This window comes from Sciurus vulgaris (assembly GCF_902686455.1).
Source record: "Sciurus vulgaris genome assembly, chromosome: 8".
NCBI classification, from domain to species: Eukaryota; Metazoa; Chordata; class Mammalia; order Rodentia; family Sciuridae; genus Sciurus; species Sciurus vulgaris.
Genome location: NC_136468.1, coordinates 138,714,533 through 138,731,503, shown reverse-complemented (window position 1 = coordinate 138,731,503; position 16,971 = coordinate 138,714,533). Strand labels below are relative to the sequence as shown.

Below are 16,971 nucleotides of genomic sequence, written 5' to 3'. Positions count from 1 at the left end.
GCTTGCAGACAACAGCAAGAAACAGCTCTGGGACCAGGGCCTGTGAGACGCAGCCCAATTCACCGCCTCCCAGAACAGGCGCCTTTTCCGGTTTTACTGAGGGGCAAGCAGAAACCCGGCCAAGTGCAGTGTCCCACCCAATTAAGGAAGGGTAGAGCCGAAAGTCTAAGCCTGAATCTCACAGCTTCAAATTCCTTGTCATTTGCTGGGCGCTAGTGACCCGCTGTCTCACTGCAGCCTGTTAACAAGGCCCGAGCACCAGCTTGGTGCTGCTGAGGAGGCCGGTCCTTCCTACATCGGGGGGATGTCAAGGGAGGCCCAGGGTGAGGCCAGGGGGGCACAGTCCAGAGCACCTTGGGACGCAGGGAGGTGAGAGCGGGAGCCCCCGCCCATCCCCACGCCCTTCCTCTTTGTCCACAGCCGTGCCACCCGGGACATCATTCTCTGCAAAAGCGGTGTCTGCAGCAGCATGCGGGCCAAGTTCTACAGCGTCGCGCAGGAGGCTGGCTTCTGCCTGCAGGACAAGGTGGAGATCCTCGTAAAGTAAGGGCTCAGCCAGACCCGCCCACCCGGGGCACATTCGCCTGGTCTCTGGGTTCCCGCGCGGTGACAGGTGCTGGGGCCACCGCAGTGACAGGAAAGACGCGTGCCCCTCTCTCGGGGAGCCAACGGGTTTCCCGGCAAACACGGGCAGACACCAAAGAGGTGCCCTAATAAATAGAGCCGTACAAAGTGCAGTCGCTCCACACGGGCGCCGCGTCAGGGGGAGATGGAAAGAGAGGGAGGAGAGGGAGGAGGGAGGGAGGGACAGAGGACGGGAGAGCCAGAAGCAGAAGGACGAGGCAGCCAGAAGCCATAGGAAGCTGCCTCAGGTTGGGGGTGCCCTGGGGGGAAGGTGGAATGACATCCCAGGAAAGGTGCTCACCAAATTCCAGGAAGGGGCCAGGGAACCCGAATAAGGTGACCCCAGGCAGCCAGGGCTACATCACACAGGGCCACAGGGGTCGTCATGGGAACTGGGTTTCAGAGCGCCAGGGGCCGCTGCAGTCTCCTCTCTCTCCCTCCCTTTGTCACACGAAATGAGGGCCCCCAGGTGACCCTGTGCACTCTCGTCCATACAGAACGGATCAAACGATGCTCTGGGCCAGGGGGTTGCAGACTAACCCCAGGTCCTACCTTCTGGGCGCTTCCGGTCCACGGGGAGACAGTGAGGAGACAGGAAGCCGCTGCACAGGGTTTCCAGCCAGGAGGGACCAAGGGGCAACAGAACAGGGATGCCCTTCCTGACCTGGGCCAGCCATCAGAACCGTCTTTCGGGAGGCAACGTTTTCAGTTTAATAAAGGCAGATCTGTCCAGGGCACTGCATCAGTCAGAATATTCCAGAGAACCATGGGCCAGTCATGGGCTTAAGAGCTCTGAATTTATGCACCATCTGCTCCTCATAACAATCCTACAGGGCGAGCATTATTATCAGACCATTTTATAGATCATAGCAGTGATATCAGAAATATCTCTTGTCAAAGGTGATCCCCCCAAGTGCCTAAATAGTAAAGGTAAAATTCAAATCCTAAATTGGAAAATGAACAGGGAAGAGAGTTACGAGTAAAAGCCACAGCAAAGTCCCAGAGGCCAGGAAGCACATGGTGAGGCCAGGAAGCATACCTGCCAAGTAATCAGGTATGGCTGGGGCTTGGGATGCTTGCAAGGTGATCAGAGAGCATGACAGAGGCCAGATCATAAAAGGCTTTACTTGCCCATCCATGGAGGTTGAACTCCATGTCAGGGACTTTGATCCTGAGCCAAAGCATGACGTTCCAGGAAAGAAGGAGGGGTGAAGAGGCTGGAACATGTTGTAGAAACCGAGGAACAACTGGAGCTTTGAAGGGCAAGTCAGCCTAAGGGATTTATTCTGAGAATAAAATGGAAAGCCACTGAGGATTGTAGACAAAGAATTGACATGGCCCAAATTATCCTCGGAGAAATGGGACATGCACGAAATGCTAAGGGGAGCTGCCAAGAGCTGAACCGATGTGCGTCAACACCTGGAGTGAGCCGGGCATCCAGCTCAGTCCTCTACACGTGTGATCTCATCGTCACGCTGAGTCGCAGGGACCACCCTGAGCCCCATTTTGCAGATGAGAGACCTGTGTACACGCAATCAGAAGCAGGAAGAGAACGGGAGCCCATGAAACAGGCCAGTTCAGCAAGAAAAGTGGTTTCAGGACCTTGGAGAGAGCTGCACCATTTTGCAGTAACAGCCAGATCAAAACTTAAGGAGCTGAATTGGACCAAACTGTATTTTATGCTTGTATAATTATGTCAAAATGAAACCCAACCTCACGTGTAACTAGGATGCATAAATAAAACTTGAAAAAGGAGGAGTAGCAAGGGTTAAGAAAGGCCTCCTGGAGGAGAAGGTCAAGGGAGAAAGGATCTCATGCTTCTCCCTCTTTCTCACGCGACCCCGCAGGCGCCAAGAAGAGAGAGGACTCCAGAAGTTCAATGCTTTTGGCCGCGTATCCACTTTCCAAAAGGACGTGGCCAAGATGCGACATCAAGTCTCTGTGGTCAAAGGAGACGCAGAAGAAATTGCAGACCACTGGTAAAGACCCCCCGGGGCAAGATGAGAGGGTCCCGGAGGGGGTGGGGCTGTGAGTGCAAGGTCAGGTCCATTCCGTTATCTTCCAAGGTGCAGAGAAGCATCACCACCCCCAAAGTGTCACCGGCCACCACGAGGGCGGCACCAAATGGGTAGATCCAGAGGGCGGTGGTCCCCAAATAATTTAATCCCTTGAGAACACACACCCAGGTAGGCGTATCCTAGGAAACTGTGCCCTGCACAGGGGTGAGGATAAGTAACCAGAAGCGACTTGGTGAGTTTTGGGGTCCTGTTGCACCGCAGCAGGGACCATGGTCAACGTGGTCTGTGTACCTCAAAATAACAAGAAGAGAGGATTCTGGGTGCTCTCAGTTTGAGGTAATGGATATGGTAAATATGCTTGTTGGGTCATCACACATTGTCTACATGTACCAAAATGTCCCACGGTACCCCACAGGTTGGCAGAATTATTAGGTGGTGACTAAAAAGTAAAATGAAAGGTTTAAAAAAGGAAATACACACCAGACTGGGAATGTAGCTCAGTGGTAGAGAACATACCTAGCACGTGCAAGGTCCTGGGGTAGATTCCCAGCAGGAGGAAAGGAAAGGAGGAAGGAAGGAGGGAAGGAAGATCAACTGCACCCCCTAAAAATAAAGCTGCATGATTTGAGTGACTACTGAATGGAAAGTTCTACCCTAAGCAGCTTAATGAATTATTTTATTCCTACCCCCAAATCCTTAAGGTTTTCTACTAACCTCATTTCACAGATAGGGAAACTGAGACTCAGAGACATCAATTAATCTATCCAAGGTCACACTGCTAGTAAGTGGTAAATTTAAGAAGTAAGTTCCTGTCTGGCCCCAGTCCGTATGCTCATTTGCAATACAGAATTAGAGTAATGAACTGGAATACCATGACCCCACTAAGAGTAAGATGAGAAAGTTCAAAGGCGCACCCAGAATTCCTTCCATGATTTTAACAACGCAGAACGAGAACTCACAAGCAGCCCTGAGGTCTTAGCAGAGTCGTGGGACCTTCCACGAGCCTCCCACTCCAGAGCATGATCCACATTTACATGCGAGGGCAGATATTTATGTATGCGTTCACATCTCCTGGAGCAGAATGGAATCTCCTTGAGAACAGGAACTTCGAGTTTCCCAGTTCCGAGTTCGGGGACTGTGCTTAACTCACAGGAGGCGCGCTCAGTAATCACTGCCGGGAAGACTCGATGAAGGACTTACCCCAGCACCCTGCTCACCAGGCCGCGTTCATCAGAGTTGATTCATTGTCACTCTGGAGGGCGTTTATCCCCTGTAATCATGCCGGGGCCGGTCCCACCGCGGAGGGCCGGCATCGACCCTCACTGCCAGGCCCAGAAGCCAGTTCGTCCGTGTCTCCCCGTTTCCCTCCCCCACACCTCCCAGGAGGGGTGGAGAAGCAGTCAGACCAGCGGAGGCTGGAACCTCCCCAGGCCCATCAGCCCAAGGCTGGGGTCCCATCCTACCCGACACTGTCTGACACTGAGGCGCATAGCCACAGCCTGAGCTTGCTCGTGAGCAGGGCGAGGGAACACACACACACTCACAGTCACACACACACACTCACAGACACACACACACTCACACACAGAGACACACACTCACACTCACACACACTCACACACAGACACACAGGCACACACTCACACTCACATACACACACTCACACACAGGCACACACGAAGACACACACATACACTCAACACACACTCACATACACACACTCACACAGACACACACATACACACACACTCACACAGACACATACACACACTCACATACACACACATACACACACTCACATACACACAGAGACACACACAGACATACATACACGCACACACACAAAGAGATACACAGAAACACACACAGAGACACACAAACAGAAACATACACACACAGACACACAGAGAGACACACGCACACTCACACACACATACACACTCACACACACAGACACACGCACATACAGACACACACACAGAGACACACACACTCACACACGCACACACACACACACACAGAGCACCACCACCATCATCTTGAAGGTGAGCACCTCCACATCCTGGAAAGCATCCCAGTGGACAGACAGTGGACAGATGAATGGTGGACGGATGGACAGATGGACGGACGGATGGCCCACCCCGACCCCGGGCTGATGAACTCTCAGGAGGAAGCCTCAGAAGTCTTCAGAACCCCAACCCCGCCTCTTCCTTCTGCTTTCCACATTGTCTGCTTGATTAAAAAAAAATACATCCCGTGAAGCCACGCGCTTGATTCATCCCCTAATGAAACACCAGCTGTGCTCCCGCATTTTCTGACCCTAAAAATTAAGACTTCTCCCTTAACAATTTAGGATGATGGAAGGTCCTCAGACTGAGCCTCGTGTTGCCCTGAAGACCCCCCATGAGTGGTAGAAAGAAGCAGAGGAGCCCCCTGGGGCCCAGATCCAGGGGCCCAGATCCGCCGCCCCAGGGCCTCCCTGACTGACCCTCTCCTCTTGGAATTCAAGGTACTTTGATCTGTTGACCAAACTCCCTGAGGATCTGAAGAGCTTCCGCCCTGCCAAAAAGATCCTGGCGAAACTGCAGAAGTTTGGGGAGAACCTGGACCTCAGAATCCGACCCCACGTCCTCCTGAAGGTGTTACAGGATCTGAGAATCTGGGAACTGTGCTCCCCAGACATCGCGGTGGCTATCGAGGTAATCACTTGGAGGAACCTGTGACAGGAGATGCCCGGCTCCAAGGGTCTTGGGGAGGCCAGTCCATGCAGACCTCCAGAGGTCAGGGTGAAGACCAAGGTCTCTGTCTCAAGGTGCCGAGGAACCGCTGAGTGGCTTTCAATAGTCCCCAGCCATCGGAAGCCACCAGAGCTCTGTCCCCACCCCAGGCATCAGCCAGGAGGATTCCCCAGCAAGGCCTGAACAGGGGCACACCCTTCATTTGCGAGATGCACTTATGCACTTTCATAAGGCTTCCAGTGACCCCAAGGGGGGCTTTCTCAGGCTAGACAGGCTTCGGGCATCTTGGCATCTTCAGGCCAGGTTGGCCCTTCCACAGGATGACCTGGGTGCGTGCCCGTGTAGAGAGGCAAGTCAGGAGTCCAGACTCCACTCCCCACACCCTGTGAGCCTCTTTCATCAAAGACTCTGGCAGGCAAGGCCAGAGCTAACTTGAGGGTGACTGTCCACCTGCCCCCTGCCAGTCAGGGCCACCTTCTACCCCCCAGTTTGGGGAGGGGTGCCTGGGAGAGGTCATCCAAGTGAGTTCACAGCCCTGGCTAACAAAAGTTGGCATGCTCCTTTCCCAGAGGGGACGTCACAGAACCTCTGACAACCTGGATAGGGGGGCCTCTGAATCGAGGGTCGATATCAAACAGTATATTTTGTGGGTCTTCAGCCCTTTCCTGGAAAGCAAGTCCCAAACTGTCACCAATTCTCAGAGATCCACGAACTAAAAAAAAAAAAATGTATAGTATAAGTGCAAGTGACTTTTTAAAATGATACTAAGAAGTAGAAAAGAAAGAAAAATGCATTTATCTGGGTTTTGCTGCCCTCTGCAAATCTCCTTGGGTCAAAAGCAACAAAAGGGGCTTAAAATTATCCTGCTGAGCCAGGAAACTGGTGAGAAGGACCCTCTTCCCAAAAGGATCAGCCCAGCCGGATGCTCCAGGCATTAGGAACGCATGAATTTATTAAGGGCATCCCGGGGCATGCGTCTTAATAATGAACCTTCTGGAATCCTGGGGGGAGGCAGGGGAGGGTGGATTCTAGCTTTCAAACCAAATTCTAAGGTTGCCACTGTGTTTCACCCACAGTTTGTTCGCGAACACATCATCCATATGCCTCAGGAAGATTACATCAACTGGCTGCAGGGCCGGGTCAACCTACCCATCCGAACCCAGAGCGCCCTGACGTAGTCTAGGTCTGCAGTGACCAACTGTCCCAGCGTCCGAGGCCAAGCCAAAGCTATGTCCCTACATCCCCCTCTGTTCTTGCTTCCTGCCTGCTCTCACACAGTAAGATCATCAGAAGACTGGCCACTGAAAACATTCTAGAGAGAGTTCCAGGTGGTCCTCTTGCCAACCCCATCCCCCCAGCCCCAACCTCCGGGTCTCTGTTCACTGGTCCAGTCTGACCCTACTACTTCTCTAGATTCCTTCCCCCTATTCCTTTTCTACAAATTTGGGATAATAAAATTGAGCTGGGTCTTTGATATCTGAATGGAAAAGAGTTGGAGTTGTGGAATTTGGGTACAATATTCAGGTCCTAATAATAATAATAGTTACCATTTAATGAGTTTCTGTTATATAACAGGTCCAGTGCTAGTGCTTGACCTATATGATATAATTTAAATCTCACAATAATATGATTAATTAGGCACCCACTTCACACCATTGGAATTAGAATGTATTTCTCAACATTATATATACTGCCTTGGAAGAATGAATGGATAAATGGATAGAAGAATGGATGGACATGTGGATGGATGGATGGATGTGTTGATGGGTGGATGGATGTGTGGATGGATGTGTGGATGGATGGGTGGGTGGATGGATGGATGGATGGATGGATGGATGGATGGATGGATGGATGGGTGGGTGGATGGATGGATGGATGGATGGATGGATGGATGGATGGATGTGTGGATGGATGTGTGAATGGATGGATGGATGTGTTGATGGGTGGATGGGTGGATGGATGGATGGATGTGTGGATGGATGGATGGATGAGTGGATGGACGGACGGATGGATGGATGGATGGATGGATGGATGTGTGGATGGATGGATGGATGAGTGGATGGACGGACGGATGGGTGGATGGAAGGATGATGGATGGATGGATGGATGTGTGGATGGATGTGTGAATGGATGGATGGATGTGTTGATGGGTGGATGGGTGGATGGATGGATGGATGTGTGGATGGATGGATGGATGAGTGGATGGACGGACGGATGGATGGATGGATGGATGGATGTGTGGATGGATGGATGGATGAGTGGATGGACGGACGGATGGGTGGATGGAAGGATGATGGATGGATGGATGGATGTGTGGATGGATGTGTGAATGGATGGATGGATGTGTTGATGGGTGGATGGATGAGTGGATGGATGGATGGATGGATGGATGGATGGATGGATGGATGTGTGAATGGATGGATGGATGTGTTGATGGGTGGATGGATGTGTGGATGGATGGATGTGTGGATGGGTGGATGGGTGGATGGATGGATGGATGTGTGGGTGGATGATGGGCAGATGAATGACAGGTGGACAAATGAATGGATGGACTGGGCATTCCCCAACAAGGCAAAAGTATGCAAGCAAATCTTAGCCATAAGCATATTCATCTATTTTCTGGTGGTCATGCTTATCTTCCAAGCTCATCTCAAAACAGGGGGTCTCATTGCCTTTTAACTCTTTCCTCACCTTGGTCTTGTGCTCACCCACCTTCTCAATAAGTTACAGGAACTGTAGTCCTGTTAACGCTCTCAGTGATGGCTGAGCTGAATTAAACAACTGAACAACTGGACTTGGTTTGCAGTTACATCAAAGTTATGAGAGAGTTCATGTAGGCCTCGACCTCTCTCCAGGACAATCGCCAAGTGGGGAGAACTGGAGCTACAACTCAATGTAAGCAGCACCTGGCTCACGACCTCACCTGCTCAGTCACCTACTCATTCATTCTGTAAATATTTATCAAGAGCCCAATATGCACCAAGGTCTAGGTGCCGCACTGAACAAGGCAGGCAAGATCTCTGCTCTCATGGCGTTGACATGGAGACAGACAAGTCATCAAAACATGCAGACGGGTCACAGACATCACGCACCTCCCCACGTAGGTGCCCTCTGTCTGAAACGGCACCTCGATGAGTTATTTGCTGTGGAAAGAGGTGGTCCAGTCTATAAGGAGATAGCAAAATTCAGAGACTCCAGACATCTCTGTATTAAATAGGAGTTTGAGTGAGAGGAAGTAGAGAAGGAAGAAGACCCCAACTCCTCCCCCTCAAAAAAGGCAGAGGAAGTGGAGGAGAACGAGCAACATTAAGAGTGGCTTTGACCATGGGAGACACCAGCCAGGTCCCCATGGTGGGGCTGGCCAGAGGATCTCTAAGAACTACGGGCAAGCCAAGTCCTCCACCCCATCACTTAGACCTTCAGTGATTTCTGCCATGCACCCAAGTGTCCTCTGGGGATGAGCTTTGAAGAAATACAGGAGAGAGGACATGTTCTACCCCTGGGTTTGCTTGAGAGAAAATAAAAGGCATGAGGAATTCGGAGCCTGAATACAGGAAAGAGTATAGTAGGAACCAGAAGTCGAGGCCAGAGAGATTCCTGCTACCTGAGCGCTCTAGTTGTTGGGTTTTTTGTTTTGTTTTGTTTTTTGGTATCAGGGATTGAACCCAGGGGTGCTTAACCACTGAGCCACATCCCCAGAACCTTTTTATATTTTTTATTTAGATACAGGGGCTTGCTGAGTTACTTAGGACCTCACTAAGTTGCTGAGGCTGGATTTGAACTCGCGATCCTCCTGCCTTAGCCTCCCAAGCCTCTGAGACAACAGACATGCACCACAGTGCCTGACAATCACTCTAGATTTAAAGGAACCTTGAATGCACACTTGACTTCCCACTAAATATGAGATGGAGACTCAGCCAAATTGACATTGATCTCAAAGGTCAGGTGGCCATCAGAGCTGCTATGAAATTACACTGCAGAACCAGTGCAACAGTGTCAAATTAAGGCAAGAATGAGGAGACCCCGGAGGCTGGGGAAGGGGGCGCTGATTCTACCTCAGGGGTCAGAAAGGCTGTCCAGACCCTGTGGGATGAGTGGGTGTCTTCCTGAGGAAGAAAGGTAGGCAGGTAAAGGAGGGAACGACATTCCAGGTAAAGGGAACAGAATGTGCAAAGTCCTAGCAGCTAAAAGAAACTTGGATTGTCCATGGAGGAACTGAACCAAGTCCTGCTAGACTATGTTCCAGATCGGAAGTCCAAGGACAGAGGAAGGAAAGAAAGTTCAGAAGGAGAATGTGGGAGTTGTGTTTTAAGCATATTAAGTTGGAGACGCCTGAGGGATCACTAAGCGGAGGGCTGCACCTGACATGGGAACTTGACCTCAGCACCCCCTCAAGACGGCCAGGGGAGGGGGCGACCTCGAGGACAGAGTCACATTTTCTGACAGGCCACCCCGTTCCAGACACTATGCAAAGTGTTTGACGTGGGTCATCGTATCCCATTTCCACAACCGTTCAAGGCCAGGATCTTGGATTTTAATTTTTAATGGATACATAAAAGCATAAAAAAGTTGGAGCCCAGCATGGTGGTGTAGACCTATAATCCCAGCGACTCGGGAGGCTGAGGCAGGAGGATCTCAAGCTTGAGCAACTTAGCAAGACCCTGTCTCGAAATTAAAAAAAAAAAAAAAAGAAAAGAAGAAGAAGGAGGAGGAGAAGAAAGAAAGAAAGAAAGAAAGAAAGAAAGAAAGAAAGAAAGAAAGAAAGAAAGAAAGAAAGAAAGAAAGAGAAAAGAAAAAGTCTGGGGATGTAGCTCAGTGGTAAACTACCTCTGAGTTCAATCCCCAGGACAACAAAAATAAATAAATAGATCAATATTGTGCATATGAATGGGGTATGGTGGTGTTTTTATATATATATATATATATACATTGTATGATATTCAAATCAGGGAAAACACACCTATCTCCTCTAATATTTAGTTATACTTTATGGCAAAAACATGCAAAACCCTTTCTTCTAGATTTTTGGAACACACGACGTGGAGCGGTATCTAGAGTCACCCTACCGTGCAATGGCACTGCAGAACTTCTGACTTCTGTCTAACTCAGCACCCGTCAATCAACCCTTCCCCACTCCTCCCTCCCCCCACGCCCTGCCGGCTTCCCCTGGCCTCGGCTCTTGCTATGATAACACAAGGAGCTCGTGAACGTTATGGTGCCCAAGGACTGCTCCTCCGGCAGGGTGGCTTTCAGGCACTGTTTTAACTCACATCTGCACCGCTTTCCGGTTTTCCAGGTCCTTCTCCAGCACTTCTCACCTGAAGTGCACAGGATCTCTCCGAGGTGGGCATTAAGATAATCCCCACTTGGCAGTGAAGCCTATTGAGCCTTAAGGTTGTTTGCTGGCGGCCTCATACCAGGTAGGTGGCAGAGAAAAGTCTAGAATGAGGTCTGTGTCCAAGACAGGAGGCTAACTCCACCCTCCCGCCTGGCACTTTCTGAGCCTCTTGCTCAGAGCTATAGCTCCATCTAGTGGCCACTATTAGTATTACTGCCCCTCGGTGCCCTTCAGTAAAAGGTAACCACCCTAGGGGCTGGGGAGATAGCTCAGTCCGTAGAGTGCTTGCCTTGTAAGCACAAGGCCCTGGGTTCAATCCCCAGCACCCAAAGGAAAAAAAAAAAAAGGTAACCACCCTGACAGAGGCGAGGGTTAGACCTACTCCACTTGGACAAGGAGCATTTATTCAAGCAAGGGAAGCTTCTATTACAAATATCTTGGGGACTTGGTGGTGGCCGCACATCGTCTCACATTTCTCTAGCTCAAAGAGTCACAGGGAGAAAGATTTTTGCTGTGAACCTCTTCGTCAGACTTCTAATTGAGCATCTACTATGTGCCAGGCCAGGCCTGTGTCCGATCCCCAGTAGTCACTGTTGTCCTCTTCTGAGAGAGGCTGTCACTATACCAGCACCTTGTGTATCTTTCCGGGGATGTTCTGAGCATGGACAAGCAAAAGCATTTGAATTAATTAGCTAATTAACATGAAGCATCTATTGTGCTCTTACTGTATGCCAGGCACTGCTCCAAGGGCATTGCATGTCAATCTTGGTTTAACATCCCAACAATCCTATGAAGTAGGTAGTTCTCTGATCCCCATGATGTAGTAGAAGAAACCAGGGGTGCAGAAAAGTCGAGAAACCTAAGCTATCACGTAATCTGGGTAAGTGTCCTGTTGTCCCTTTAACAGACACGGCGAGCCTGGCAGACAACCTCTGTATTGATGGGTATGTCGGTGGTAGTTTCTCCTCCTATCTTCCTGCTATATATGAAGGGGGAAAGGGGCTGAAGGTTCATACCCGTGTATTGAAACCCATAGCCAGACTACCATCGCCATCTTTTCTTAACATTTATTTGAATGGATCCATGATCAGGGGGTTCCTGGGCCAAAAGTCACAACCAATTGTCCAGAATGGTGTGGGACTAGGAAAAGCCCAAGCTAATGCTGAAAGGACTCCCACCGCTCCTCCCTCTTTCCTCTGTGAGGCTCATTTCAGTTCCTGGGCCTTCCCTGCCTGGCTGAGGTTTGATGTCCTTGGTGTCTTGGGGCCCAGAGATAGCCCAGGGAACCCGTAGGCAGATAGTGCACAGGAAGAATTTTATGCATGAACATGTTCTGAGCGCCTCATGACAAGAGCCCAGCCGTGAGCTCACTCACTGGTGGCATCCTGGTAACCACCGTGTGAAATCAGCATTATTGTGCTTGTCCCCAGTTTGCAGATGACAAAGATTTGAAGCCAAACAAGGAGAAGCGACTTGACCAAGTCAGACACCTCCAAGTAACAAAGCCAAAGCTCAAATCCTGGTCATCTTGAGATTTTGCAAAACTACTTACTACTTTGCTGCCTCTCTACTTATTTAGATGCTCTTTCCGGGAGGTTCAAATTGACCACCTTGGGGTGGGGGGTGGTCAGAGTCATTAGCTTTAGTAGCAGTCCATTCGAAAGCCATTCACGTCGTTTGAAGGATGAGTGTATCCATTAGCACCACGAGAGCATCAAAGCAATCCTCTGAGATGTGCGAGGACGATCTCACACACATTTCAAAGATAGGACACACCCAGTAGCTTGAGATTAGGACTTGGCCTCCAACTCTGGAGACTTCTCTATCACACTAGCCAGGGAGGTCAAACACAGGAACTATACCAGAGCACCCTGGGAGGACAAAGTTCTCCTAGTTCTCATCTCAAAATGGCTTCCCCCTCCCCTGACACACATAGAGCTCTTTCAATCTGTCTCTCTAATTAGACATAGGCTCCATGAGAGAGGTAGCTAGCTTATTCATCAATGTACTGCCAGCACCTATCACAAGGCTCCTGGAATCAACTGGACAGATGGATGGATGGATGGATGGATGGATGGATGGATGGATGGATGGATGAATGGTTGGAAGGTTAAATTGAGTATATGAATGAATGGGTGGGTGTATAGATGGGAAATGGAGGCATGTTTGGACAAATGAGTAGATGAATGTATGAATGGGCAGGTAAAAGGAGGGATGGAGGGATGGAAGGATGCCAGGATGGATGGAGGGATGGATGGATGGTTGGGTGAATGAGTAGATAAATGGATGGATGGATGGGTGGATGGATGGATGGAGGAATGGATGAATGAATGGAAGGATAGATGGATGGAAGGAGAGAGGGATGGATGAATGAATGGATGGATGAAGGGATGGTTGAATGGATGAGTTTATGAATGAGTGGATGTGTGTACATGGGGGGATGGAAGGATGTTGAATTGATGAGTAGATAAATGGATGGAGGGATGGATGGATGGATGGATGGATGATTGAATGGATAGGTATATGAATGAGTGGATGGATGTGTAGATGGCAGATAGAGAGATGGTGGGACAGATGAGTAGATGAATGGATGGGTGGGCAGGTGGATGGAGGGATGGATGGATGGATGGATGGATGAATGGATGATTGAATGGATAGGTATATGAATGAGTGGATGAATGTGTAGATGGCAGATGGAGAGATGGTGGGACAGATGAGTAGATGAATGGATGGATGGGCAGGTGGATGGAGGGATGGATGGATGGATGGAAGGGTAGATGGATGAGAGAAACCAAGAGGAGCCATCAGGATCATTGACCTCATCGGGTTCCCTAGATATCCACTGCCTTCTGGGAAATAGAGATATCCTTGAAGCTGGCATATATGGCAGGTTGTCCTTTCTGGAGGGGGACAATGGTATAAGAAATGAGAGCACAGCCCAGTGTCCTTAAGCAAAAACAAATGTTTCCCCCCGATGAGCCACCAGCTCGGTGAGCATAGCTCCAAAGCGTTCCTTTCACCTTGGACTTTTGAAAGCAGAAGCCCTGCTTCAGAGTACGGGGCCGGTTTTCTACGAAACCTCACAGTTGGGCTTTGCTATCACTTGCCTTAAGCCAAAAATTTACCCTGCCCTTACCCCAAGTCTGATGGAAAGCCTCCCCACAGGCCCTGGTGGACGTCGCCCATTACTGTCGGTGCCACCTGGCAGCCATTCCCGTCCGTCCTTTCTAGCCGTCCTCATTTCCTCTAAGGGTCTACGCCCTCCCCAGCGAATCAAGGGACATCTTGATTGGTCTAATTCCATATTGGCAATCACATTCCCCATGCCAGGATTGGCAAGTGACCCAGGTTTACCAAGGAGATGAAAGAAGGGACATCTGAGAAATTTCTCTCTATTTAAAGTCAGATGCAGGAGGAAACAGCGCTCCCAGCACCTCGCTGACAACAGGGCGTAGATTCAAGAGCATCCCCTGGGTCGGGACTTCCCGTAAAGGGCCGTGGTACCGCCTCTCATCGTCTGGGACAGTTGCGTCTGGATTTTCGACCACTTGCCATTGAAGGCGCCCAGTTACAGAAACCTAGGCTGGTAGCATGTCTCCTCCCCATGACAAGCATCTGCTCCTCTGGTAGCCATTCGAACAAATCTCAGAGGAAGCCTTGGCCCCTTTTGAGCAAGGTGTCATCTCGCCAGAGGGAGCCCAGATATGTTACACTTAGGGCTCCACAAAACAGCAGCCGCGTGTGTCTTGCGAATGGCAAGATGTACCCTGCCAAACCGCTTCCAAAGGCGCGGAACCCCGAGGTCGCCAAGGGAGTTCCGGACAGGGCAGAGACTCTGCTGCAGTTCAAGGCCCTTCAAGAGGCAGAGCCATCTTTATCCCCAAAGTCCCAAGGACCTAGGGACACCAGTGACCAAGAAAAACTAGCAACTGGAGACTTTCAACACTGAGTTTAAGCCATTGTGTGGAAAGGGAAGAAGGGGGACAGGTGTATGTGAGAAGGAAGTGGCCAATAGTTCCTGCTGACTTCACCGCGAATCCTGGAGGATCTGGAGATTTTGTGGGGGAGGGGAGCTAAAGGAGAGAGAGGAGGAAGAGGACCCCCAATGGGCGTTCACAGAGTGTTCGAGCCAGGTGAGATCTTGTCACCTGGAATGTGTGAGCATTAATTGAGTCCCTCCCACATGTCAGGCCCCGTGAGAGACGCTAGAGGTACAAAGATAGACTCTGTCTTCCCAGATTTTGTAGAAACATCAAACAGTGGCACTCCCATGTGATGGCTCAGAGAGAAGCTTCCAGAAGGTTCAGGTCTCATCTCTGATCTCCCTAGCCACATGACCTGGAGAAGCGTCCTCACGGCTGAGCACCTCGCCTATACAGCGGGGACGCCCCTAAAGCATCCGTGAGATCCAGGTCACAGTCAGAACTCAAAACGCATTAGCCGTGACCACGACGGCAAACAGTGACAGAGAAGGCGGTACAACTGGAGCACACCAAGGCCACCTCCCCAGTCCGGCAAGGTGCAGCAGCCAAGTGTTACCTGCAAGCAATAGAGTCTAACTCCAGCTACCTTAACCCTGGGTCTTCACATCACCGCCTCTGAGAACGGACAGGTCTGGCTGCAAAGCCAAGATCACGCAAGCACATCCCAGCCGTCAGCGAGACTTACTGAGAAAGCCAGCGTCTGAGCTTTGTCAACTTTTGTCAGAGGAGGAATATTAATCTCATGGAGTGGAAGATTCTCAACGAAAGAGAAGGGATTTGGAAGCTCAACCAAGACGGCCCATCCACATCCCACGCTTCCAATGAAGAAGCCAGAGGCCAAGAGCCTCGGCCAGGCTGGAAGCCCCAGCTAGGATTAGTGGGAGCAGAAGAGAAAGTGAGCAGCAACAGCGGCCCTGGAAAGGGGTCAGGATCCAGCCCGGAAGAGCGTTCTGCAGTGAAGAATTTTCTGGGTTTTATCGACGGTTCCTGGGAGGAGCCTCTAAACCCTTGGGGTTCCCCTGTGATAGAAGTGTCTTTGTTACTCCTCATGGGACCCGGAGAATGGCCTTGAGTTTTGCTGAGGAGGTGACCCACAGTGAGGCCCAGGGTAGTCTTAGGTTGAGGGCTGGTCAGGCCACAAAGATCAACCATGTGATTAGAGTCAAGGATTTCAGGAAGGAGACATCCATTCATCCTGTCCTTGGGGGAGAGGAGAAAGACTGGAGGTCAAGTTCAGTCACATGGCCAAAGATTCAAGCCAGCACATAATGAAGACTTTATAATAATTAAGGGGGGCGAGGAGAAAGATCTGAACATCCAAGCTGAGCACAGTGGCACACGCCTGTCATCCCAGCAGCTCGGGAGGCTGAGGCAGGAGGATCAAGAGTTCAAAGCCAGCCTCAGCAATAGCGAGGCCCTAAGCAACTCAGTGAGTCCCTGTCTCTAAATAAAATAGAAAATAGGGCTGACATGGGGCTCAGTGGTCGAGTGCCCCTGAGTTCAATCCCCAGTAACCCCATCACCCGCTCAAATAAAGACCTGAACATCTAGAGCTCAGGTAAGCTTCCCTGTTTGGCAATCACACATGAATCTGCTTGCTGGGAGATTGACACATTCTAAAAATCTGGAAGCTTCATGTCTGAGACCCTCCCAGACCTGATCTCATAAAACTCCTAATTTGGATGGTTTTGGTTTGTACCCTTTGACACTAAAACTGTAACCGTCCGTATCATATTTTGCTGAGTTCCGTGAGTTGTTCTAGTGAACTGGGAGATCTGAGGAGCTAGCGGGAATGTACCGGAGTCCTAGACGGAAGACCTGACTCTGGGGACGCGACAAATCAGGTCCAGCCACTTGCCCCCAAAAACAGAAGAGGTAATGGTGGAAAGCAGGAAAGGAACTTCAATCAGTGTAGCTGCCCCAGGAGGACCAGGGATCCACGTCCTCAGCCCTGTCTTCAGGGGACCGACGATGACTTCGAGGTTTCGTAGAAAGGGGAATGAGGACCAGGGTTGGGGGTTCACACAGCTGGAGGTTTTTCCCAGCTGCCAACGCAGGCGATCTTGATCAGGTGTGGTCTGTCCATCATTATCTCAGGATTGCTCAGGCGTGTCCTTGTCCAGGATAAGAAAGTTGCCGTTGCTTTGACTTATCACAAGATGTTTATTGGATCAGATCTTGTTCCTAGAATCCAAGGTGACTCAGCAGAAGAGACGCCCGCAAAGTGGAGGCAAAGATGTCAAGTCTTTAATGTGGCTTTTGGCCACCAT

At 50.4% G+C, this 16,971-nt stretch overlaps 1 protein-coding gene and 1 long non-coding RNA gene across 5 annotated transcripts in view; one reads left to right on the top strand and one right to left on the bottom strand.

Moving 5' to 3' along the window:
• The window catches only part of CCDC60 (coiled-coil domain containing 60), a 146,068-nt gene extending 139,212 nt beyond the window's left edge, over positions 1–6,856 (top strand). For 2 of the 3 annotated variants that reach the window (XM_079152033.1, XM_079152032.1), the window contains 4 exons: positions 421–543; positions 2,472–2,603; positions 5,152–5,341; positions 6,457–6,856. In XM_079152033.1, the coding sequence (XP_079008159.1) occupies positions 421–543; positions 2,472–2,603; positions 5,152–5,341; positions 6,457–6,558 (547 nt within the window). In that variant the 3' untranslated portion in view covers positions 6,559–6,856. The remainder of the gene's footprint in view (positions 1–420; positions 544–2,471; positions 2,604–5,151; positions 5,342–6,456) is intronic. The other variant, XM_079152034.1, reaches the window with a different exon arrangement.
• LOC306668542 overlaps positions 1–16,971 on the bottom strand; it is an 82,102-nt gene that overhangs the window by 28,946 nt on the left and 36,185 nt on the right. The gene's annotated exons all lie outside the window — the stretch shown is intronic.